Source organism: Aptenodytes patagonicus, chromosome 2 (assembly GCF_965638725.1).
Source record: "Aptenodytes patagonicus chromosome 2, bAptPat1.pri.cur, whole genome shotgun sequence".
In the NCBI taxonomy this organism is placed as follows: domain Eukaryota; kingdom Metazoa; phylum Chordata; class Aves; order Sphenisciformes; family Spheniscidae; genus Aptenodytes; species Aptenodytes patagonicus.
This window is the reverse complement of record NC_134950.1, coordinates 68,751,525-68,775,727: the sequence shown is the minus strand read 5'-3', so window position 1 is coordinate 68,775,727 and position 24,203 is coordinate 68,751,525. Positions and strand designations below refer to the sequence as shown.

At 40.0% G+C, this 24,203-nt stretch overlaps 1 protein-coding gene across 1 annotated transcript in view; it reads right to left on the bottom strand.

Annotated features, from left to right (window-relative positions):
• The window catches only part of AHRR (aryl hydrocarbon receptor repressor), an 87,869-nt gene that overhangs the window by 48,273 nt on the left and 15,393 nt on the right, over positions 1-24,203 (bottom strand). The window contains exons 2-3 of the mRNA XM_076332231.1: positions 20,237-20,308; positions 12,810-12,991 (exon numbers count right to left, since the gene is read on the bottom strand). Of these exons, the coding sequence (XP_076188346.1) occupies positions 12,810-12,991; positions 20,237-20,298 (244 nt within the window). The 5' untranslated portion in view covers positions 20,299-20,308. The remainder of the gene's footprint in view (positions 1-12,809; positions 12,992-20,236; positions 20,309-24,203) is intronic.

Below are 24,203 nucleotides of genomic sequence, written 5' to 3'. Positions count from 1 at the left end.
CAGAAAGGAAGTTACGGTCCAGAAATGGTGGAGGGAGACAAGATGTCCCCAGGGTATAGAGGCAAGACAGAGAGAGAAGGTAGAGTGTGGCCTCAGCTGGACTCCAGCGAGGTGCCCGATGCCTGGGCATGGGGCTGTCCCCGGTGCCCCCTGGCTGCCCTGCTCCTGGCTGCAATGGTGGAACAGGCCCTGGTTGGGAGGCCCTGATGGACACCATGAGGAGCTTCCATCCCTTAGGGAGCAGCCAGCCCTCATGGCACCCTGGCAGGTGCTTCTGACAGTGGATGCTGGAGCAGCAGTGATGTTGGCAACCAAACGGGCAGGGGTTTAGGAGAAAAGGAAGAAAGTGCCAGTCTTGTCCATGGACAACATTCAGACAAAGATATGCCAAACTGTTTTGGAAATTAAGCAGCAAGGAAGACTAAAAGGCATGAACTGAAGAGACTTCAGTCTTCTCCAAGACTGTGAGGACTGGTCAGAATGTGGAAAATCAATTATTAAAGAAATCCTGAGAAATGGTGTCTGCAGGTCACCTGATAAAGTTCTTCCTCCCATGTCAAAACTGAGCAAATGCCTCAGGCTGCTACTCAGAGAAGATGTCACCATTGAGTGTTGCATGACATAAAATAAGAGTTTCTAGATATTGGCACACATTTTCTGAAGCAGTAACTAGGTTAACTAGGGCTGCCTACCTGAATTCTAGTGAGGTGTTTTGTTTATTGCTAGCGTTTAATTTAGATTTCATTTGCTTGTTTTAAACTAATTTAAAACTCCAAGCACAGTATGCAAAAAAACACCATGCACCCCAAGTACATTCAAAAAAGTCAATAAAATGCTATCAGTAAACAAAATTTAAATTGAATTTGTCAGAGACTAAATAAAATCATGAAAAGACACAATGAATTACAGAAAACCCTCAGGGCACTTAGCCTTGCCCTCTTTCTTGTCTTGGTATTCCTCTTGTCCCTGGGTTGAGTCGTTCTAGTGGATCTTTAAGGCTCTTAGAGATGGAAACACACTTGGCCCCCAGAATAAAACATGGGTCACTCACTGACAAAGCATGCACATATCTAGTATAAGACAGGAAACAACAGACACATACCGACAACGCAGAGGGACCAATAAGAAAAAAACAACAATGAGGCAATACTGATGCTGATGCACATGACAGGCAATGGTCTCAGAGCTTCACTGGCCTAACAATTAGCAAGACTTTGGGGAGCAGAACAAGAAAGAAGTTTTTTAAAATAATACTCTTGAAAGTAGATAATAAAACACATCTGTGAGTGGTTAATAGATAGAAGCAACACAGCATTTATTTGAAAATCTGGTAAGTATATGATGGAAGCCAGTTAAGGATCTGGCTATTAATCTTTATCCTCTCCCCTCCGCTTCATATATTAGGTATGAAGTCCAGTTGAAAATCATGATAGGGAAAAGTGGTTTTAAATACAATCTAAAATAATATCATTTTGTCTAGTCTTGACACACCTTTGCAACCTCCACATTTACCTTGCCCCCATACCTAGCCTTCAGACTGCATCTCATGGACTTCTCAGAGTCCCAGGAACCACCATGCATTGCTAGTGAGGCATATGAGGCAGCATTTCAGAACTTCATGAACTGACTCTATGAAAGTGCTACAAAGTCCAGAAGATAAATGGTAGTCTTGCAATTAAAATTATTTTTAAAAAGTCTTAAAAAGTAAGCATTGTTTTAGATTTACATCTGAATGACAGGCTCTTAATTCAAGATATTAATGGATTTGCAGCTTTCCATCTCCATGGACCACAAGTGTCATCTTGAGATCTGCCTTGGCATAGCCAATATAATTGTACAGACTCAAAAGATTGAAGCTATGTGATATGGCAAGCACCAGAGAGGTATGTCTGCACTGGACATGATGGAGTGTAGCACAGAGATCTTTGAGCTAGCTCTAAGGATATTGGTATGGGCACACAGTGTCTTACGCTGCTACATGGAGATAACAGGAGCTTGAAAAACAGTGTGGCTGTATTGGGATGGCAAGGCACATACTCTAGTAGGCTGTGCCTCTCAGAAGGACTAATTCATGTGGGCTTATCCCCAAAGTGACATAGCCACTCTGCTTCTTGCTACAGGACCCACTCTAACATCCACAGTTTCAGAGTTCTCTGCAGAGAGCTTCACCATGTGCTGTAAGCCAAAAGTGAGGCGGTAGCAAAGTGAGAAGGGAAAGGAGGAGGACAGTCTCCCACACTGTTCTCTAGCCTAAAACTATTTGTCCTATTTGCCTTCAAACCCTATGCGATTTATTATGCCAAGCTAAATTCCTTGTTCTGTTGGATAAAAGGTATTGTCTTTCCTTTAAAACATATCTGTGTTTAAAATAAGAAACAAAGTAAATCATTTTCTTGACAGCAAAGAAACACGTTTCCTCTGAGATGGTAATCACTCATGAAGCTGAGAACAAGTGTAAACCAAGCCAAAATTCATGCCTGAGGGAATGCTTTCCTACCTCCCATCCACTGCAGCAGTGATTAGGACAGAATTATTCTACAATGACTGCAATTGCTAGCAACTTCTGGAGTAAAAATACAATCTTCCCTATGATGAAAACAAATCTTGTTTCCATATCCAAGGAAAACTTGGGTTGCAGTCGAACTAAACTTATGCTAAGTTCTTTCTCAGTCTCCAACATCCAAACAAATTTAACTCAAGAAAATGAGGTCAATAAAAGTTCATTCGTTATAGTGTAGGATAATAGAATTTGAACCACAGGGGGCCATGAGGGTATTTCAACAGCTGGTACCAGGCTGGGCCAAGGAGGGTCTTAGCTGCAGAGGAAGGATTGAGGAAGCACAGTGCTCGAGCAAGATGCACATCACTGAATACAAAAGACAGTGCGTATATCAGTCTACTGGATTAGATGGGCCCAGTTTTTTCCTTGCCACATACCTACATTTATTTACATCGATGCTATGTGAGATGCATATTGTGAGCTAACCAAATGCAACCGAGTGTAAAAGCCTACCAAATCAAAACGGTTAAGAATGACTAAGCAAGCTGGAGAAAGATAAAGACCCGCACTTAACGGCTCAAAGTATTTTGGGGACTTCCCCTAGCATTGGACCAATTTAGCAGCTGTGGTTTGTGGGAACACCTACAAAACCAGTCACTGTGTGTTTCTGTAACCATGTTGTCTGGTTCTGAGTGTACTTCTACTATTGCTAGAAACAGTGGATCTCTTCCAGTGCCAAATGCCCTCAGGAGAAATCTAACAGTCAAAGATTCCCCTCACGTCATTTGTCATTTCCAACTCCCTGGTTTTATAATCAGTCTTGCCAATACCAGGAGAAACATTGAGGCCTACAGGGATGTTCACTTGAATGGCATCCAACAATAGAAAAGTGGTATGAGATATAGATCCAGAATCGCAAGAGGAAGTTCTGCAAGAAGAATCGTAATGATGGTGTATTTCCCAAAGACAGCACAAAGTCTATGGAGTCCAGCCCTCTTTGTGCAGATGACTGACTCAGCCTAACAGCTCTGAGCTTGTGAGGTGTGACAATATGAACAACCCACAGCACATGACACGAGTACCCAAGGAATACCAGAAAAGATCTGACATTTATAACTAAGGTCCTTTATTTGCCATTACTCAAAAAAACAGGTATGGAATTTAGAGCCAGTCTCAGAATATGACACTTAACATAGTGTTGCACTAACAGGTTCTCTTGGTCTTCAAAGGTGACAGGCAATTCAAGCAATTTAAGAGTCCTCTTGTTCTTCCTGAATATAGGCTTATTCTGAAGTAAATCCTGCTTGTAAATCTACTCTCCTTTTCTTACAAAACCCATCTTGTTTGCAGGAAACTAAAAAGAAAGCCAACTAGCAGAAGGAGGTCCATCCTCTTACAACAAGGCACAAAGAGGAGATACGGTCCTCTTCCAAAAGTCAGCACAGGTCTCCCAAGGGTCAGAGGGATCGCCACATTGTCCAAGAGGACGCGTAGCACAAAACAGCCTCAGGTATTTGTTACATGGAATGAATGGTGCCCCCAGGACATAAGGGGAAAAGAAAAAAAATGAAGCATTGGTATAAGCAATATGTCACAATAAAATGGTCTCTCTGGCAATTAAAAATGTCGAAAAATCTAGTCAAAATAATAATAGTCACTGTTTGAAAATGGGTAATGTAGGGAAGAGTCAATGTGCAGCTGCTTCTCCGGAAATGAGTCCTGCCAGATCTCAGGAATGAATATATGCAGCTAGCCTGCTTAAAGTCTTGTACTAAAATTTCACCGATGTAGTATTTTAGAAATTGATTAGATAATGACTTGCAGACAGTAGGTCTTCCTTCAAAGATTTGCTTACGTACCACTTACGCAGCAGAACACTTTTTCCTCTTTTCAATTGCTATATTGTTATGAAGATGGTAAAGTTATAGAGCAGTAGAGAGTGGAAAATGTTTTTCGTGAACACTCCCTTTTTGGCTGAAACACTCCGAATGCTGTGGTAATTTGAATACGATGATTCAGTACAGCCACAGGAATAACCTTACCTGTTACCCACTCTGAGCATGAAGGTTCCTTCTCAGTGCAAGCGTTGAATATGCTGCCCTAAGAAACGTAAACAGCCTAAATGCTTATAGCCAATCTAATAAGCTATGACTGTGGACTACAGGAACAGATACCCTAAAGACATTTTGTACGTGTGCAAAAAGAAAAGTCCTTATTTCTCTTTCAAGAAAGAAATCATTCAGACAGGCTGTTTCAGAGGACAGCACTGAGAGTGCTCTAAATCAGTAGAATATGTCTTTAAAAAACAAACTTGTGATTGTTAAACTGTTCAGATATGTTGGGGACTTCTTGACTCAAGGTACCAGCTTCAACCCTAGCTAAGCAGAGAACCACAACTGAAATCCTAGATTTATAACTCAAAGTACAGCTTTCATCAAAAACTAGAGGCTTGTTGATAATCTGAAAGCCTCTTATTATTTCCATAATGGAAATCAATATATAAATCATATCGGGAAAAGATCGGTGGGAGTGAAGAGATGGAGTCAAGGAGGTATAATTCTATGATTGCTGATTTAGGCATTTTATCCTGTTCTCAGTGTAGCCTCTCTTATAATCTTTATTTGTATTTCAGATCTTTTATTATTTTACTTTTTCTATATCTGTTCTAAATATATCCAGCACAAAGGACCTGGAGAGAGTCCAATGAAAGGACACAAAGATGATGAAGGCACTGGAGCATCTCTCCTATGAGGAGAGGCTGAGAGAGCTGGGACTGTTCAGCCTGGAGAAGAGAAGGCTCAGGGGGGATCTCATCAGCATGTATAAATACCTGAAGGGAGGGGGCAAAGAAGATGGAGCCAGGCTCTTTTCAGTGTTGTCCAGTGACAGGAATAGAGGCAATAGGCACAAACTGAAACACGGGAGGTCCTGTCTGAACATCAGGAAACACTTTTTCACTGTGAGGGTGACCGAGCACTGGCACAGGTTGCCCCAGAGAGGTTGTGGAGTCTCCCATCCTTGGAGCTATTCAAAAGCCGTCTGGACATGGTCCTGGGCAACTGGCTCTAGGTGGCCCCGCTTGAGCAGGGGGGTTGGACCAGATGACCTCCAGAGGTCCCTTCCAACTTCAACCCTTCTGTGATTCTGTGATTCACTAAGACTATGGTTTTAAATTTAAGGGAAAGCTTCAGGCTACTGGAACCAGCTAACAAATTAAAGAAGAAATTTTCCCATGGAAATGTATCCAGTATAGGCCATAATTGTAACAATAAACTCAAACGTATAAGTTTAGTTCTAAAATTAGGAAAAATTTTCCTTGTTTATGTAAAGTAAAATCTAAAAAACATATTTATACCAAAAGAGCAGAACTTGTCAATCCAGAAAAAAACTTTAGCTGAGAGATTTTGAAAAGAAAACTCTGGGAAAACAGAAATGTTAGGGAGAGACAATGGGGAAAAAGGGGATGCCTGATAACCCCTCTGCTTGCATTGCAGTGGAATCCTGGATCCTCAGACCAGGAGGTTCATAAATCACTGTTGAACAGCATTACGGTGCAGATAATACACTGAAAGCAAGATCATTCTTTGCTTCCCTACCCACCTCAAGTTTTAATTTCTTAATTTTCTGTGAGTGTCACTGAGTGACAGGCGTGTCACATCAGAAACAGGTCTGCAAGCTATGGAGTGTGGACCGAAGCACTAAATATTCAAATACTACAATAAATAATAGCTGTCCTTTCTTAGGACAGCCTAATCTAAAGAATCTAATGAATGAACCTAAGGAATCTGAATCAAAGTAGTAAGAAATCCATGTATGTTATTGAGCTATGAGATCAACGGCCATGGATACAGTAGGAGGAGATGAGAGCTGGAACAGACTGCAAGTAATTGAGGATACTGAAAATCAGGCCAGCTGGGAGGAATCCTTTGTTACTTTCTTCTTAAAAGGGATAAATCCAATTTCCATTAAAGATAAACATCAGTGGGAATTGGATCACACCAAACATACAAATGAGTAAAAGGAAATGACCCACTAATATAAATGCTAAATCCGAAGAAAGACAGAAACCACACAATGTGTGCTATCCTGCCAGAACTGAAAAAATAAATATATAAAAGAGATTTAATTGAAGGGGAGAAACGGGTTAGAAGGAGGGAGGGCAGCTTGGTAAAAGTGACCAGGAAATCCTGGAACCGATGGTTCTCCCAGCAGCAGCAATCCCAGGCACAGCAACATGAAGACACCGGACCTAAAGAAGGGAGACTTCAGTACACCTGGAGAACTGGAAGGAAAAATCTCAGAGGACAGATATCTAAGGGAAGTAGGAGCTGGATGTTCTTTCAACAAACCAATGTGTAGGGGCTAAGTGTAAACTATCTCAATGGCAGTGAATAGTGGAAAATATAAGAAAAGACCATCTTACCAAAATCCTGAGTTCTTCAATGACTGGAAGCTCACAGAAAATATTTTTTAAAATGAATAAAATAAAGCACAAGTGTATAAGAATAAAAACAGAAAAGCCAATGCATAAAATAAGATGTAGCAAGAAAGAGAAGGTTATAAAAAGCATGCTGGAAGTCCTTTAACCATACAAGGTTGGGAAAAGAGTTTTCTGCTACTCAGCAGAGGGGGAGCTACTGATAATGCAAAAAAAAAAAAAGTTTAAGTGTTTATTGCCTCTTTTTTCTTCCATCAGCTAGGATCAGACAGGTACTGCCACTAAACACCAGCAAAAAAGCTAACAAACACCTTAGGTACTTGGATGGGTTTAATATTTGCAAGTTAGTTGCATCTGGTGAAAGTCATTGCAGCATATTCTGAGAATGAGCTGAAGCATACTCAGAGCTATTACCTATTAGTCTATGAGAAATCATGATAAAAAAGGGAGATTTTGAAACACTAGAAGAGGACAAACGTGGAGCTTATCTTTAGAAAGCATGGGAAGAGGAAACCAAGGAATAGTAGGACCACTAAGCTGAGTTTCAATCCCTATAAAAATACTGGAGAAAAATATCAAACAACCTATTTGTAAAGACTTAAAGTTAATAAAAAAGAAGTAGAAATCAACAGATATATCAAGGACATGTTGCCATGTTACACTAAATTAATTGCCTTCTACAACTGGACATGTGGATGGGAAGAACAATAGATATACATGTCTATACAAGGTTATTCCTACTGTCTCACAATGTCTTCATAAGTAAACTGAAGAATCTTGTTGGAAGGGGGTCCAAGCTTGCTTAAGAAACCATAATCGGAGAAAAGTTATCGGTCATTTGCTGTAAAATGGAAGGATGCATTGCACATACCCTAGATTAATTTTGAAAAAAGACAAAAGCAGAGCAACAAGAATGATTAAAGAAAATATAGCCCTTGAGAAAAAAACAAAGGAGCAGGGCAGGGCTGTTTTGTCTAAAGAAGAAAAGACTGAGGGAAACATGGAACACCTTCATGGCTGTAAAAGCAGAGGTGCTACGAGAAAAGGGAATAAATTGTTCTTCTACAGAAGGAGGGCTTAAACTGCAGTAGCAGAGGTTCAGGTTGGATGTTGGGGATTACCAAAGAAGGTGTGGAATCACTCATGTTGCAGATTTACAAAAACTTTAGACAAATGTCCCTTGGGTTTAGGCATAGTTGATTCTTCATTGAGGAGAGTCCATTACAGGCCTGTTTCCTAAAATCTTAAATTCTACGTGGAAGAAGATGACATAACATTTGTGATAAGTTTCTCAGATTCTACTGTAATTCAGTTTAAAAATCCATTTATAACTTCAGTCTAAGGCAGGTCAAACAACATGTCTCCATGCTTGACTCTCACTAATTTTTGAAAGACCTGGATTACAATTTTAACACAAAATTTACAGAAACCTTGAATATATTTATTCACAGAGTTAATCCAGGACTCTGTACATTCCTTATTTAGTCACCCATAAATTTATCAAATTTTCAGCTTTCAAGATGAAATGAAGTCTGTAAGTAAGTAAATACAGAGAAGGCACTGAAGTCTGAAAGTAAATAGAGTCAAAATAATACTGCAAGGGAGATTTTTGTTGGGAAGACACTGGTTTTGTGTGTGCATGCATGTCTCTGTCTTTGCATATGTGCATGTGTGTATAAACACAAAATACACATTTGTGCATGCATAAAATGTCCAGATGGGAAAAATAACATAAGCTATTGAATTAAATTACTTTTTATCTAAATTATGTAGTGAAGGATTTAAAATACCCCCACTTCTTGAATAATCAAAAAATTGATCCATATTAACGTCTCTGCATTTGCCATCTAAGACTGTACTCAGCAACATTAGTTATCATTTATTAGGCATGCTTATGGCTAAAAGGATTAACATTAATGAATGGTATGTTGAAGGAAAGTTTGAGTGGCCTACCGATATAAGGTTAGTTACACTAAGAACTGAAAGATGAGGAGCTTTAAGCCCTACTTGTAACTGTATAGGTCTACCTAAATTGTAACTATTTTCCTTACAGGTACTGGGAAGCTTAAGCTAGCTGTCTCTCAGAAAGGATCTGAGATGCTAAAAGAACAAGGTGCTATTCTTTTTACATTGATTTACAAAATTAACACCTATACTAGAAGGGAACAATTTAAACGATCAACAAAAGGGAGTCGGTATTGAAGTGGAGCAAGACCACCATTTTTCCGCCCGTGGAAAAACTGAGAAATAGGAGGTACTAAAGGATGTATTGTCAAGAGTGGTAAAGGAAGACAGACTACAATTAACCAAGATGGAATACGGCCAAGACAGAGGCCCAGCAAGCTCAAGTGATCACAGCCACTAAGTACCACTCCGCTCCCACAGGAGCCCCACCCAAGGCAAATTTTTGTCAGGGCCAAATGGTCGGCCACAGCTTCCTGTAGCAGTTGATGTCTCTCAGTCCAAGTACTGGTTTAGACCCACACTGCTTTATACAAGAGATCTGGTGAGATTGGGAGGTTACTGCTGCAAGCCATTTTGAAGTGCTTATCAGGAAAATACAAAATGACTAAATGCATATAGCTTGGGGCGAGTGGGGCTATTAATAGACCCACTGCCAGCTGATGACAGAGATACGAAGACTGTAAACCAAGTAGGCAGAAGAATTGTTCTGAAGCCAAAGGAAAACGTTTCTAAGAATGAGCGAGGGAATCCACCACAGTGACTGTTAAACTGAATAAAACTAGAATACTAGAAAAATCTGTCTCAACAACCAGATCTAAATTTTGGAAAAGAACCAGGCCTTTGCTTAAACAACTTAACTAAGATGAACTGGCCGTATGCTTCAAGATACTAGCCTGTAATGGTCACCAAAGAGGGAATAAATGACTGATGAATATTCTCTATCCCCTAATACCTAATTCTCTGCAAAATTATTTCCATACTTGAAATCAATATGGTGAGGTCACTCCATGCCCTTTAATTGGCTATTGATCTTTATCAATACAACATTTGTGCTACACACCGAATATTGCAGAGCAGCTACTGAAAGGACACCTAGTGGTAAGTAAATGAGTATGTCTAGAAACCGCTGGGACTGTTAAAGGTGTGTAATTATAATTGTCATGGGAATTGCTGAACTGTTATGGGTTGAATCTGCAATGTCATATATGAACTTATGTGCCAAATAGCGCTATTTGCGGGTTTTAAAAAAAATGGCAAACAGCATTCTTACAAGCACTTTTTAAAAACATGGAATTTAAGCTTAACTTCCTTAAAACTCACAGAACAGTCTTTTAAACGAAAGATGCACATGCCTGTGTGTCATGGATTGCAAATTTGAATGTCCTGAATCTCCACTGCATCAATTTTAGGAATATTGGATAGCTGAACAGAACTCATTACAGATAGGTTTCACTTGGTATTCAAGCCAAATTTCAGCTTGCTCATCATCAATCCTTGGGTCCTCCACTGTGCCACTTTAAAATATCCTAAGCAATTCCTTCCCTTCTCATCTTTCTCTCCTAGGAAGACAAACAGCCGAAGCATATAGATTGTACACGTTCCAGCTAATTGCACTCTTTTTTTTTTTTGTCCATCCAACTTTATAGTCACTTCTTGCCTGTGTTTATTCCGAACCCCTTAATATGTACTAATGCCTTTGTGACCAGGAGATGCCCACAACAGAAAGCTGTATTCCAGATGGAGTCATGCTGGTCTCATGCAGAGAGCGTTTATAACCTTCCTGTGCAGTGACATGCTGCCTCTGGGCAAACAGACCAAAATCCACACTTGGCTTTCTTGTTTATGTCAACATATCATATTACAAGCATAGAACAATTTGCTGACCACTGTCCCTCTTCGATTATTGTTTTTATGTTCTCTTTTCCAGGTTTCTCTCTTCTATTGAACATCAGTTCCTCTGGATTAATTTTGCCTGAGTGAATTAGTACGGATTTGCTAGGTCAGTTTTTCCAGATACATTTTTTTTTATCCAATTTTATAACATCTCTGTATGCCACTGGTCTGTTCTCCGTCCTCACAGTGTTTATAACAGCTCACAACTTAGTACCATCCTTTGATCTAAAAAGCCACAAACACGCCATTTCTGCTCTTCTCTCCTCTTTCATCACAACAAAGACCGAAATACTGGGATGGATATTTTTTGTTTGCTTTTTTAGGTGACTTCCTACCAAAGTTTTTGTTTAAAAAAAAAAAAATCAGATTCTGCCTTATTTCTCCACAACTACAAGGAAGTAGGTCGTGCGGTGCCGTGAAGCTGAGGCTGCAGCTCCTGCTCTTACCCAAACATTAGCACCCATTCTTCACCCAGCCCAGTTTCCATGGCTCACCTCACCTCCACTCCACCCTTCTGAAGCTCCAGCCTGCTCTCTTGTCTTAAAATGGCATGTAGTTTCCTTCCTTTACTATAAACAATGCTTTCTGTAACCTCAGTTTCATGATGTAAACATTTAAAAACAAGAATGAAGGGAACACAGACTATGTGTTCAATTAGGTAATTTGGGGATTAAATTAAATGGAATCTCTCGAAACACAGAACATTTCAGAGTAATGAAGTCTGGCTTCACTTCTTTTCCTTTTATCCCATCCCTTTAAAAAAAGGAGACAATGGATCTTACAAACTCTGGTGGAAGAGTAGTAAAGGCAGCTGAAGACAGCTTATTGCTTGTGAATCCAAGAGAAATGAAAGTAAAGCTCAAAGAAAGGGGCCGTAACACTCAGGTATGTGTTCAAAGGGAAAGAGAGGCACTCTGTAAACTGCAGGATGCTGGTGGCTGGGCAGCCAGCTGCCACAGTTGACATGGGACGCTCCTGCTATCAGTAACATCACCATCTATAATCGGATGTCAGCTTGTAAAATGCCCTGCAGTCTGCCAAAGCCTCTTCAAAATCTGGCATTTCTTTTATACTAAAATATATTTTAAAAAGCAAGAAACCAACCAAAAGATATCATTCTTCAGTCAAAACAAAACAAAAAAAAATAGGGCTCCCTTGTATACACTGTGCATAATAAGAAGTAGTAACAGGAAGGAGTAGTAAAGAGCAGTAAAAGAAAAATAATGTCCATAAAAAATCTCTGCAGTCCGCCTATAAGTTTTGGTCAATTATACTCCTTCAGATAGGCTTTTTTTTTTTTTTTCCTAAACAACTCTAGAGAGGATTTCAATTGTTAAATCCCTAATCCAGATTTTGCTCTTGTGAACTCTTCAGCAACAGAAGAAACTAAAACTGTCTGCAAATTTAGAAGAATTCTTATTATGTACATCTGAATGTGCACATTTGGCTTTCATTGTGCGGTGTGCCAGACAGCTACAAAAACAAAGCGCAGCCTACTACAGCTTTAGTCAACACTTTAAACTTCAGATCTCACTTATCCTGAAAGAAAGTGATTTTTTTGGCCTTTCAAGCAAGTCCATTTCCTCTTGGCATATAGCAAACACAGGTAATACGGCAGTTGCTTGACTTTCACATCGTATTTAAACAGACATTGCAAACATGCACAATAATAGCTTCAAAAAGGGAGTTCAAAGTACCTACAGGTATTGCATCTGCCCCAAGCCTCATTGCTGGTTTAGGGATTTTACAGTCATGTTTTCCCGTTTCCTACAGTCTGCTGAGGAAGGGTGGGGGTTATCCCATTATTTGGTGAAAGACACACAAACAGCATAGGAGGAAATGCACAAAATTCCCAACGCAGCATCCCGTGCACAAAATAAGTTCCATAGTAGATATTTTTTTCTTCCTTTATCAATATAATACTACTTGTTAATTTTAATCAGGATTAGTACAAAGCAGCAATAAATTAGAGGGAGACTTTTAACAGGATATTGGTATCTTAAAGAGACCTACCTTGAAAGAAACTTTTGACTCTGAGATAGCTGACACTAAGGCGCAAGACAGACAGTTTGTCCAGCTTCGATATGATGTCAGGTGGAAAAGGCAGGAGGCTGGCCAGATGGTCCAGTTCCGCGTTCAGACGGTCCCTGTGTCTCTTCGAAGGATTCGATTTTTCATTCCCGACTGCAGGCCTTCTGTGGTGGAGAACACATTTTCGATTACCTGTTTTACCTCCAGATAGTACAACTGGAGAATGAGACGTTGTCTGCAATTAGTTGATAACTGGCATATTTAACCTAGCTTCTATGAAAATCTTTAAAGTTTCTATCCCCTGCCAAAAAGAGATTTACCGTTCTGCATTTGCCATTGTGCAGACATGGACATTGGCCTCTCTTTTCACATCTGCCCAGTGGAAGAAAGATGAAGAACTGATACCTCTTACTCAGGACCCTCTCACCTTAGGACAATAGGCACTATCTTCATGTTTTAGTGAATACCAGGAAAAATTATTTCTTATCTATGTTGTACAAATGAGGGTCAGAACAGCAGAGGAAAATTACCGTGACTAATGCATGAACCCATTCAATACCCATTGTATGCATTCAAAGCATCTTAGTGCCCTCCATTTAATGACTTGAAGTTAACCTGTGGGTCAGGAGATAATTAAGAAAAGAGCCTGTCTTTAGACATGATTTTAAGAAGTATGGGAAGCAAGGTGAAGAGAACGTTCTTTCCTCAAGCTCAGAAGTCCTGTGAACATTCTCACATTTACCTTCCTACATCAGTAATAACAAAGATAAGAATTTGGTTTCTCTCTTAAGAACGTTGATATTCCTCCCAAAACATAAAGGCTAATGTTACTCGGATTTCTAGGCCAAGCACTCCTAGTCCATCCCCATTTCATGTCCCTCTCATGCAGTGGACAGGACCAGATGCCTCAGAAAAGCTATTATGAAAATGCATTAAGATGAGGAAATCACAAATGAAGAAGCTCAATTTTGGGGTCTCCACTGATATTCTTCTCACAGAATGTGTAAAATGCTGTTCTCAAGAGGGAGAAAAGGAAAAACTGGTGCACTTCCACACAGTCATGGAGACTTGATTTCCAGCATGACAGCGAGGAATGGTCAGTGCTGAAGCACAGACTTGTCAACTAAGCAAGAAGAACTGAGTGGTAAGTTTGAGAAGGTGGTTATCTCCAGCAGACAGCCATTGCTGGACCCAGTGATAGTCAAGTGCGCTACCCAGGAATGAGCCACAAGCCACTGGAGCCATAAACTACACGGATCCACGATCTCAGAGGGATTGCAGCAGGCCAGTGCTATAGCTGAGCTAGCATCTCCCAGGGGACTTAGTGCTGTGTCTGCTGGTCCTCCACTCGCTCTCGTAATGCCCATGTTGAAGTTCTTACTGTACCACATCACCACATTCCTCCTGAGGCACCTTCTCTAGAATAAGAGACATCGAGAGAAAAATCAAGGAGGAAATGATGGAAAAATACTCAAGAATGGGAAATGGTAGGCAAGGAAAATACAGGTGTGCTAACAGTTTCCACTTTCACCTAACAAAAGGCAAGGATCATAATCTTGTGTAGCTTAGCTGGTGCTTCAGTGGAGAATTAGAGTAAAACTAATTATTTGTAGCACTTTACTACTGCATTTCCACACTCCACATATTTACTATATTTCTCAATCATAATTTTAATTTTGAGCGTTAGTATTTCACAAGGTGGTTAAAGGGTTAACTCGCAAAGTTTGCGTGTTCCCCTCGTATAGGTTGAATCTTAATTTATCATTGTAACTGTGATTAAAAAAATAATGTGCTTAGGAACTAGTAAAAAAAAGATCAATGTTTCGTACATCTGATTCCTGACTTTGCTGCTAACTGAAAATCTCTTAAACCAAATCAGGTATGAAAAATTCATTGCTGCTTTTGAGAGCCTTCAGTTCATTTTAACAGGACAACACTGACGGACAGAATGAATGAAAAAATGTTTGAGGTAGCTGTCAGTGAAAACATATAATTCCTGTTTTTTCATTCAAAATTACCAAAACTGGTATGTGGCCCTTCAACAACACAACCAATTGCTTTCAAAGACATGGGGGAGATTCTGTTGATTGGGATGAATAAATAACTTTCCTCTATTAGAGAGAGCAAATATGCAACAAACAATGCAATCAACAATGAAGGAATACTCTTTTTTTACTTTTCCAGAGTTAGCTGTTTTTCAAAAAAAGGTGTACATATTGGGCATTAATTTTTTGGAGTAAGCCTTGAAGCTCAGCCATCCTCACTATGACACCAAAAGGATGTCTGACCTGTGGAGAGTAGTAATTTTGTGGGAATATAGCCTATAGTTCAGTAGAAGCTAAAGAACATAAGCTTTTACTAATTGCTCTTTATATCTGACAACCCAGATGAAGCAAGGAAGCAATTTAGGATGCAAAAAAATTAATTCCAATAAGGAAAATTAAACTGATGAGTTCAAGGGGTAAAAATTGTCAAGACTAACATGGAATAGAAACAGAAATTTTTCAAGCCTATTTACCACGTGAAATAGTGACTGCTCTGTGCCAGCGAGGTATGCTTTAAGGCAATTATGTGGACTGCATTTGTACTGAGCGTAAGGAACAGTTTTCTGGAGATTGCAAGGAATGGTGTAAAAAGACTACGGAGAAAGTTCAGGACAGAGTCTTCCTGAAAACTCAAGGAAATGATTCAGTAAGGGAGTGAATCCAAACAAACAGGGGTTTGATGTAAATGGTAATTAGGTGCCAAGTGGATGCGATTTAAAACAATGCAAGTTCCATGGAAAGGCTAGTGTAGCTATCCACAGACAGAAAAGGGAAATTCTTCAGTGGGCTGTTTTGAGGCAAATGGAAATTCTAGCCTTTATTTTGAGCTGAAAGTAGATGGTGCTTGTTGTGTTTGCATTAAACCAGGGATTCTCAAACTGTGTAAATCAGGCCTAAACAGAGACGTAGCACTCACTCTATGATTCCTCTTTCACTCTGCTTTTCATACAACTCTACTACAATGAAGTAGCACATGTAATTAAAATCACAAAGCTGGCATTTCGCTCTTTGCATTGTTAAACTGTTCAAATTCTACTCTGCAGTAACAAGTACTTGTACCTGTACAAGACCCATATCACCAGTCCCTGTTTGGTAGGAACTGAGTGTGGGAGCTGGTGCAATAGCACATTTTCTGTTTCGGTGGTATGTAAGGCATTGAGCCGTTTGCGCTTTAATGATTCAGTGTGCCCATGACACACAGACCGCCACTAGCGTAAACCAGTTTGGTGAGCTTGCAGAGGAATTTCCTGCAGCTACGGCGAACATGCTGTTTGCTACTCTCTGAGGGAGCCCTACCCTGTTAACAAAAAGTTCACTCTGAATTTAGTTTTTAAAGTATGCTGAAGTGTTAAACCATCAGATGATCTAAACTGAGAAAAATCTAATCATTTACTATGACGGCAAGCTTTCAGTAAGAAGGGAAAGGGAAGAGAGAGACCATGAGATGCAACAGATAGGCTAAGTGCAAAGTAAAAGAAAGATGATTACATGAACGTACTGACCAGCACCCACAGCCACTGAGCCGTGCTTGGGCGTTGCATAGGTATCCTGGCAGAGCTGAGCTCCAGTGCCAGCTGTATATGTGCAGATGTTCACCATCTCCTACAAGTGAAAAGGACCAACTGAAAGAAAGCTGTGTGAAGGAAAGGGGGCCCTTTGCCACCTTCTACCTCTTCTGGGTTTTCACAGTAAGGAAAGGCGAATGCAGAACTAATGGTCAAGAAGACAAGGCAGAGCAGATGAGAGGTGGGATAGTGTGATAGCAAGTTAGAGGAAGGGCTATGCCACAGAGGGCCTTAAAATGAGAACTCGGAAGCAGGAGAGAGCTGCACCTCCTGAGGTCTCTGTTTACCCTGGCACGGGTACGGTTCTGGCTGAAGTGGCCAGTTTGGAGCAGTTATAGATACACTTCAGAGCTAGGGCAGATGTAGCTTGCCTTTAAAGACCTGTAAAACATTACAAGAAATGTTTTGTGGAGGGAGAGATTTTTACAAGATGCCAGGGTTTGAGACAAAGAAGTGGCTGAAGCTCTCAAATGGTAACTGTCCTGAAGTGTTGCCTTAACATTTCTAGTATAAGTATTAATTTCAGCACAGTGATTTTAGTTTGAGGTTAAAAACAACATCTCTTTAGTTTTCACATGCTTGAATTACCACTAAAATGTTAGATTTCCACAGGAAACAAACACTTGGTAGAAAATATTTCCTTTAGTCAAAGCTCCGGTTCTCTGGCTGAAAAGCATATCTGATGGAAATTTTTCAATCAGTCCGAGCTCCAGGTGTTTGAACTGGTTCCATAAAAACCAACATTCTTTAGTGTAGACCACATTTAATGGGGCTTGTTTGGAAGCTTTCTGGGGCAAAAGGAGAACAGCTAGGGGTTTTTATTTATTTGCATTTATAAAAGTACAACTTAAACCTGATGTATTGTCTGAAGAATGGCAACGTAATGAAGATAGTCTCTCCTAGTTCTGTGTAGAGAAGAAGACTGAAACATAGGTCTTCCTGGTAAAACAAGTTTTCCCACACATTCTTCCAGTCTTGTGTGTCTCTGCATTCTCCCATGGAGCTTCTTCATACATTTTCATCACTATTCTGTAAAACTACCTCAGAATAGAATTTCTGTGCCTGAAAATCCATGGAAGTAGTGAGCAATATCATTCCATGACATCCTGAATTAAAAGCCAGCTGCAGGATCACCACCTGGCTTGACAGCCTGATCACAAAAAGCTGATGGAGAGGCAGAGAGTTGGCTTCCTGGGATGCACTGAATATGGGCAGACATGAACGTCCCAGTTGTTCTGCAAAGGGGAAAACTGCTCCTCTGTCCTTTGAATCCTGGCATTCAAAAGGACTAATCCATTAATCCCTACAGAAACCCAAGTATTTTGCTCAGACTGGCACCTAAGCTCGCTTATCCCTTTGTCAAGAGAAAGTTAAATTTCTAGAGGCTATTAGTGGAAAAAAGAGATGAATCATGATTAGCACTGGCCAAAGAATTTCCATCAACTTTTTTTCCTGTGAAAAATTAGGTTTTTCAACTGAACAAATACCTCTCCCAGACCAGGTGGCAGCATCTAGCATGGTCCATTATCAGAATGACAGGGGAAAAAGTAGAACAAGGTCATGGAGGAAAATGTGTTATGTTATCAAACGAGAAAAAAATCTGCAACAAAAATGGTATGACATGGATCAAAATCATGGTTAAATATACTGCTCAATTAATAGGCTATGTCTACCCTTCTAAATTCAAGATAAATGATTTGAGGCAGCATAACAGTAAGGATACCTTGGAGTCCTGAAATGTCAGTAAGGTCTGTAGGACTGAAGGACAGAGACTGTGAAAGGAGATCTGTCAGCCAGTCGGTCTTTCATTCACTATGCCTCATAAAGAGGCATTCAGAGCCTCTTTAGATCACAGTTAGGAAGTCGCCGAGTGAGGGAACGAGCACGGGAAAGGCTTACCAGAGACCAAGCCCACAAGCAGATAAGGTTTGAGGAAGAGACCAGTGTTGCTAGGAACTGAGAAGTCATCCTCAGCAAGTGGTAAGTAACCAACCACAGAAAACAGAGGGCCGTCTCCAGTGCGGGAGCTCAATAGTCTAATAATCCAAAGCATATGATTCCCTTTGTTTTAACCAAAACCAAGTTTCTTGATCAAAATTGTATATGTCCTGGCTGGATAAGCTCATGCTCAGGTACCTGTACTGCAATCTCTTAACAAAGCTATTTTCAAGGTAGCATTACTGGTGATGACTCACAAGGTGAAAACTTGGCTCCATCCAATTCAATGAGAATTTGCCTCTGATTTTGTTGAATCCGGAATTTCATAAAAGGCTCCTGAGGACATTTACATCCTTCGTTAACAAGTAGTTTTCTTAGCCATTTCATTTATCTAGAAGTCATCTTCGAGAGAAGTTCTTCTAGCTAGTATATATGCGCCAAACATGAAGCTTAATGTTTTTCAAAGCAACTGCAACTCTCCTTCCTTTCTCACAGAAGTTATGATTCATAAACAGTTCTGCACAGAGGTAATTTCATATACTGGAGAAGTTCCATACCTCATGCAGTTATAAAGTTAAATATCCACATCCATACTTGAACAGTAGTGCAGAAATGTTACATAGGTTTTGGATTTAAGACTCAGGTTTTGCAGGAAGAATCATTTTCTTATGTCATTATCTTTGTCTATTGAAATTGTCACCTATGATATATTTTACACTAAAAGAAATCTTTTTTAAAGTGGGAACAAGTGGTTCATGTGCAAATACTCTCCAAAATCCAAACAAAATCAATTGTTTGGATTTCACTCAAACATTCAGAGAAACTCCCCTTTGACTTTAGACCAATATATACAATTTTAGGCCAAGTGGGTTATTTTTAGAAGTTCTGAACAACTGAAAATAGGGAAATCTATTTTAGTTACCTTCTCATCCTTAAATTGTCTGTGAAGGCCACCAGTGCTAGTTCATAATTTTAACACAGCAAAAATGTGTGTTTCATAACCATATAATCAAGTGTAACACAGAAGATGTGGGATGATTATATTAAAAAGCTTCATTTCACAGCATGGTTTATGGCATCTGGAAATCATTTTACATTTGAGTGATAGCAACCTTTTTTCCCCTCCCATTTCAAGCATCTTGTAGTAGCAACTTCCCATTGCTTTTTTTCTTTTTCTGCTGTGCCTTCACACGTACAATTCCTCTCTCCCATTTTTCTCCTAATGAAAATGATCCCATAGTAAATAGTGGTTTGAAAATGATGTGTTCTTTATGCAAAAAGTGAGTCACCAGTCTGCTTTTTCAGTTGGCTGAACTGACCCACTTTCCAGGCTCGCACATGCTGGACTTAGCGATGCCCCAAGCAAGGCTAAGCCAAGGAAGGGGGAAGGGGAGAGCGCAATGCCAGCACACTGGTGCCACTCAACACACAGCTTCTCAAAAGGCTCCTTGAACAGGCGGCGGGGAACACAGAAGCGCGGAGGTGGCAGCCACCCCTCCGACCCATTGCCCAGCTGACATTTGGTCCACAGCATCTTCTGCCTACGAAAAAGTGTTGTCCCTCTCCGATCCCCATGGCAGCGTACTCTGCAGTACACTGCGGTACACACCACAACCACCACTGGCCTCCTCCTGGGATACCTAGTGATGGGTAAGGACGGTTTGACCCATGCTCGGCATCCTGTCTGGAGCCAGTCTTACCCATGAAGAGCCAGCCTCCTGACCAGGGGTTTCTTGCTGTAGAGAAAGAGATTAGGTCTCTCCTGTGTCAGCGAACCATGGGAGGAAGGGAGTCCTTCTTCTACCTCATTTCTAGCGCGTACGTTCAGAGGAGATGCCTCCTGATGAATATGATACTTAACTGTTTCTGAATGGGTTTCCTCCTTTTCCTCCCAGCATATAGGCATTCCCCTGGAGGAATCATTGTTTTGATGCTGAAAAACAAAAGGGATAGGTTTCTTAGTTTAGAGGTTTCTGTGTTTCATACTGCTGTACAAAATGACAGCACCGAGAAAGTTCAACCAAGGAAAATCTTTGTTCCTTGAGTGTGGCATTCAACAACACTAAAAAGCACAGTGGCATTAGTTAAGATAGAAGCTTAAGGCTTATTCCAATTTCCTACCTTAATATTATTAGAATATTGATGTTTATATTCAATTTTCATTTTTTCAAATTAAGCATACTATACATGGTATAAAAATGGCTATAAAATACATCCTGTTTACTCGATATCCAAAATTAATTTTTTTTCCTTATAGGCTCATTTTTAAATTCAGCTAAACAAATAAGAATGAATAATACTACCCATCATCTTCTGCAGGGAGGATTTCACAGCTTTTTAAATACACAGGAATATTGTCTTCCATTACTGACACTATAAGTAGGATGCAGTCATTCAAATCAGCATTTTTCCAGGTCCTCACACTCTAATTTTTAAAGACTGAAAGTATATCTGTCAGCAGGTCAAGAAGTGACACGCAGTACTGTGGTTAGCACTAGGACCCAATGCAGTGCTGATGGAGGTGACAATTTTCAGACAAAACTTAACCTTATTATTGCCCTATTTGAGCACGTTAGCCTTAGAGACATTGCAAGCTCTGAAACACGTCTTTGCATTCAGTCTGTTTATATCTTCTGGACATTAGCCGAATATCAATGTCTCTTGATTTTCTGTGTGAAAGAGTATTTTAGTCTTGCTGCGTGCTGTTCAACAGTGGGTGCATGCTGCCTGAGAGGTTACTATATCTCAAGAGTGTTTGCTGCTTTGTCTAAGATGTAAAATTAAGATGATCTTCTATGTCACTGAATCAAATCCCATGCTATTGAAGACACCTATAAGATATAATGCAAATCATAAACTTACTGAATTTCATTTAAAAACTATTTAGAGGAGCTTTGCTTTTCATTGAAAGACAGCTTTCTGATAACTAGAAACCTTTCGCCTTCCAGCTTAAATTTGTTCATGGTCATTTTATGCCCATTTGTTCTTCTGCCAACATTGTCTTTTAGTTTAAATAGCTCTTCCTCCTCCATTGTGTTTACTCATTGGCGTATTTTTAAATATCAGTCATATCTTCAGTCAGCCTTCATTTTTCTATTCTAGGACAACCCAAACTTTTTTATTCCCCTCTCACGTTACAAACTCTTTATTCTTCCCATCATGTTAGGAGCCTTTATTTTCTCATTTCAATCAATCTATCTACAACACAGGTAAACATAATCATGCACAGTATATTAATAAAATCTAAAAGTATTTCATACATGCATATATACACATACTTATTGACAAACCATTTCTTTATGGGAATTATCTCACTTGATATTTGTGTGACTGCATTTTCCTTTTTCATAGCCATTATCAAATTCATGGCTCACAGTCATACTGTGGTCACCTAATACGCACAGTTCTCCATCTTCATGTATCCCTTAGAATAAATAAATGCACAGTTTATGGGGGAAATCTAACTTTTAGTGCCCAAGTGCCTGGCCATCCCATTCATACAATTAACCTCCAGTTCATTTTTGTTGTGTGAGAATTGCATCCTCTTCTGTATTGATGGTGCAAGCAACTAAGTTTATTGGTACACTCTTGGTTTTGCATGAAATTTCTTGGTAAAAATACGATTGTCTCCAAATAGATAGTTGAGGAACTCTGCTTTTAGTTTCCCTCCCGAACCACCATTTTCCTTTCAGCACATGTTGTTGACCCAGTTCCTTCCCCCAACGCTTTCAATTCTTTACTAGTCCTCAGCAGCACAGCATCCTTCACTAAATTCAGATAGATTAGGTCTACCATATTTCCCTGATCTGGAAAATCAGTTACTGTATCAACAGAAAGCTATCAGGTTACTTTGTCAAAATCATCTAAATCTACTTTCCTTTTTTATTCCATTACACAACTAACCACAGCCATTAATGGTTCTTTCCTTCAGAATTCATTCTAAAATGATGCGTAGTATAAAGATCAGACAAATAGGACAGTAGTTGCCTTCTCTCAATTCTAGCTGATGGTGGAAACACCAGTCATTCTCCAATTGGTGCGGTGTCAGGTATAGACTTCTTCCAGAAATACACAAAACTGGTTTTTTTACTATTACTGGGACAATTTCATGTGAAATGAGATGGATGAACTGCTTGGCCAAAGTCTATGAGGAGTAAAATATGATGCAATAAATACTGCTCCATGTTAAGAAAGTTTGTTTATCCCACAGCCTTTGCTTAGATAAAGCCTTCTTGCCACCTTCAAAGACCTTGTTAGGCTAGTCTACAAGCTCATTTTTTGCAACAGTCTGCCACTTTTTAAGATTTCATGTACCCTGGTGGGTTTTCTGTTCCAGTGGGAAGCTGAAACGGTGTGAAGATGCCAAAAGAATTGCTGCAGTTTCTTGTGAGACCTTACATTAAAAGATATTTTCTTTATATTGTAATATTTCTGTGTTCTGAGTCCTTCCCGTCCATAATATGAATCTATGACTCATAGTTCATGTTTCAAAACAGTGTCACATGCTAGACTTCCCTTCTCTTGCCTTCATGAGCAAAATTACAAGGAGGAGAAAGACTTGGACAGCATAATTTAACTGAAAACTTAAAGTTAAGAGTTCATTCAATTTCCCAAAAGGACCACTTTGTTTTAAAACCCATTCTGGTTCAGCTGTTGAATATGTGACAGAAAATAGAAATAAATTAGAAGTCCTCAGAATTCAAACAACTGAACACCAGGAAATAAATAGCAAACAATATGAGCTAGAATTTATGAAGTGTAAAATGCTGGTTAAGAAAGATAAAGGCCCAAAGGAAAATTCACAAGTTTGAGCGCTAAAGAGAAAAGATAGTATGCTTTTAAGAAGAATATTATGAACAAAAGAAGTCTAAAAAGTGTGTACAGTGCTTATTAGATGGAGATGGCTGTATGTTAGAACTGCATTAAAGGTAAAAGTGTTCAACAGATTTATTTCTAGTCTCTGAAAAGAAGGAGAATCATGCACTTGCATCAAATAAGAATAAACCATACACTCTCCAGGCTTTCTACAGGAACTTTCTACAGAATTAGGACAAGGGGTTACCACAGCAACATCGTATGAAGCACTGCCTCAGCAACTGAACACCAACATCCTAGATATGCATACAGCCAAGAGGTGCTTCTGCTACTACCACTAATGCCAATAGTGCCATGCAGATGAAATGAGTTTGAGAATGAATGTACGGGAATAGAATAGAATCACAGAATCATTAAGGTTGGAAAGGATCTCTAAGATCATCAAGTCCAACTGTCAACCCAACACCACCATGCCCACTAAACCATGTCCCTAAGCGCCTCATCTACGCATCTTTTAAATACTTCCAGGGATGGTGACTCAACCACTTTCCTGGGCAGCCTGGTCCAATGTTTCACCACTCTTTCAGGAAAGAAATTTTTCCTCACGTCCAATCTAAACCTCCCCTGGCGCAACTTGAGGCCATTTCCTCTTGTCCTATCGCTTGTTACTTGGGAGAAGAGACCGACACCCACCTCGCTACAACCTCCTTTCAGGTAGTTGTAGAGAGCGATGAGGTCTCCCCTCAGCCTCCTCTTCTCCAGGCTAAACAACCCCAGTTCCCTCAGCTGCTCCTCAGAAGACTTGTTCTCCAGACCCCTCACCAGCCTCGTTGCCCTTCTCTGGACACACTTCAGTACCTCAATGTCCTTCTTGTAGTGAGGGGCCCAAAACTGAACACAGTATTCGAGGTGCGGCCTCACCAGTGCCGAGTACAGGGGCACCATCACTTCCCTACTCCTGCTGGCCACACTATTTCTGATACAGGCCAGGATGCCATTGGCCTTCTTGGCCA